The 2718-nt window shown below is 48.0% G+C and overlaps 1 protein-coding gene across 1 annotated transcript; it reads left to right on the top strand.

Moving 5' to 3' along the window:
• The first annotated feature begins 417 nt into the window (after positions 1–417).
• LOC140713795 (transmembrane protein 158) lies at positions 418–2280 on the top strand. The gene has a single exon (XM_073024328.1). It carries the CDS (start codon positions 759–761, stop codon positions 1413–1415), a length of 657 nt encoding a protein of 218 aa, XP_072880429.1. The 5' UTR covers positions 418–758; the 3' UTR covers positions 1416–2280.
• The last annotated feature ends 438 nt before the right edge of the window (positions 2281–2718 follow it).

The following is a 2718-nucleotide window of genomic DNA, read 5'->3' as shown; positions in this document are numbered from 1 at the left end:
GTTTCAGAAAATATTTCAACTTCCCCATTAGCTAGTGCCAATAACTCCAATTCCGAAATGCTGGTGCTTAAATTACTTTGAAATAATGGTGACATTCTCTGGGCGTGATATGTGAAGTCTCTGACAGATGAGACATCAGCACGAACAAAATACATGCCATCCCCCGCCAAGCTCCAGCGTCAGGTGCCCATTGTATGTTGGAACACAGTGCAAACCTGGGAATACAGGGACACTGGGAACGAGACAATTAAAGCGATTAAAGTCGGGCGACAGAAAGGAACTGTAGATTTATGTGTGTGGGGGTGGAGGAGAACTCTTTTGAGTTAATTTGCAGAACCGAAAATGATATACAGTACTATTGACGCATTTGGCAGCTTGGGGTTTCTATCGGTCCCGTGTGGTCAGATCACTCCAGTACAGTACTAGCTATGTTTACAATGGAGAGGTAAACGCAAAAATAAATTCATTGTCCGGGAACGGATGTTGGGCATGGAAACTGCTTTGTCTTCAGCTGCGTGGCAATTTGAAGGCATTTTTTTAAAAAAATGTTTGATTTGAAAAATTATGTTCCCACGGTGCGGCGGCTTTAAGCGAAGCTCACGTTACATGGCTGTGTTGCAGGATTGTATAAAAACAGGAGGGAGGGTGGTGTAGTGATTGCAGGCGCCGGATCTCATGCATTGCACAGAGGAAACCGGCGGACTCACAGCTCGTTCTCTGCACCTCCCTGATACCATGCAGCGTACCGGGAGAGGGTAATGTTGACCGCCCAACTCCTGGTCGTGGCTCTGATCGCCACCACCAGCCTCCCGCCTTGCAGGAGCTGGAGTGGAGAGGACTTCTTCCTGCAACCCAACGGCACTTCTCTCAACTTCTCCTTGGCTGCCTTGGAGTTGGATTCTGCTCCGGGGGCTGTCAAGGCGGATGGTCCCGTCGCCCAGGGCAACCGGTGCAACCTCACCGTCGTGAGGCTGGTGTCCACCTCGCTGCTCGCCCGTTGGGAGAGATCGCTGGGTTTCCACTGCGACGTGCTGCTCTTCACTACCAACACCAACGCCAGGTCGTTCTTCTCGGCGGCTTTCAACAGGGTCTTCCCCCCGCTCATCATCGACCATGTGGGAGTCGGGGGCGGGGGGCAGCAAGAATTCAAGCTCTGCGTAGGATGCGGGGGAAGCCAGCGCAAGAGGAGGACACCACTCCAGGGACAGCAGGTTAATTTTTGCTGCCTGGACTTCAGCCTTGAGGAGCTGAGCTGGGACAAAGGCTGGAGACTCAACCGTAAGCCCATCGAATCCACCCTGGTGGCTTGTTTCATGACCATGGTGATCATCATTTGGAGCGTGGCTGCTCTAATCTGGCCGGTGCCCATCATCGCAGGCTTCCTACCCAACGGCATGGAGCAGCGGAGGGGCTGAGCTTGCAGCCTTGGACTGTACCCGGGCGGGCGACCTGAAATTTATCCAGTTCTCCATCCACCGTCCCACGCCGGGGGAACAGAGCTACAGGCGGTCACCTTTGCCTGTAACCACACCTCTGAGGCATTCGCACACATCTTGGTGATACAGTCTCGCTGAGAGGAGACGGAAAGAATTGGGCAGCGGCGGATGAGAAGGTGTCTGCTGAGCCCTTTGGTCCTGCAACCTGTAGCGCAATTATCTTTCTTTCGGACTGGTATTTAGATCCGCAAGTTAACTTATAGCGACGGACCAGCCTTTCTAGCATTTAAACCATCAAGAGTACATATTTACACGTTTATTTTCTGGAGATACAGGTAATAAGTGTAAACTTTGAGTCGTGGCATATGATTGATTTGCTCCATCTCGTCTTCCCGAGATTTGGGTAACAGCATGGTGTCTTTCATTTGTAGATTTCTTAGTCTCCAAACACTGCTCGTCAGTGAATTTGCCTTTTTTTTTGCGCACTCTTTTGTTTTCTAATCAAACAATGCCATCCCAAGGTAATCCCCTAAAACTGCCTGGTTACAAGCAACAGACTCAATGTCGCGTAATTACCAGAAGGGCCTGGTGTTAGGAGTTTCCAAGATGAATTTCCCGCCATATATCGGTTAATTTGTGTTTACTGTTAATTGTACATGTACCCGTTTCTTCTCACCCAATTGGAATAGATGGAGGAACGTTCTGGGCTTGTTAATAGTTGCCCTTTGGATCCCATCAAAAAAAAAACGTGCTGTATTGAAATTTGTAACGAGATCTGGGCAAAGCTTTTGAAGTTGTACAAATGTGTTTGAATGGTTTTGGATAAAAAGTATTTAAAACATGATGCTGTGTGGATTATTGACCCAACTTTGCTAGGACAACTTCCATTTATGTAGTGCCTGTTAATATTGTCAAAATGTCCCAAGGTGCTTCACTGAAACAATATAAAACACAATTTACTGCTTTCTAATCTCATAAAAGTGCTCCAGTACTGTTATAAAATGATTTATTTCCCTAATGAATTTATGGGTTGTGAGAAATCCTCCCCATTTAATTTTCCCCACCTACAGTGCCTCTCTTCATGGTATGACTGGCAGGGCTGCAGTCTACTTGTATGTAGGGCCGTGGTATCCAGGATTGTTTGGGCACATATCTCCATTGCCACCCACTCCACCTTCACCATTCCCCTTTCCCACCTGTTTCCCCTGTTTGCGTTAGGAATTTGGATTGGCAAATTTCAGAAGATGGCAACGGATGAGAAAAGGTTTGAGGCAGTAAATTT

This window comes from Hemitrygon akajei, chromosome 20 (assembly GCF_048418815.1).
Source record: "Hemitrygon akajei chromosome 20, sHemAka1.3, whole genome shotgun sequence".
Classification (NCBI taxonomy): domain Eukaryota; kingdom Metazoa; phylum Chordata; class Chondrichthyes; order Myliobatiformes; family Dasyatidae; genus Hemitrygon; species Hemitrygon akajei.
The sequence above is the reverse complement of the archived record's forward strand: the minus strand, read 5'-3'. Positions and strand labels throughout refer to the sequence as shown.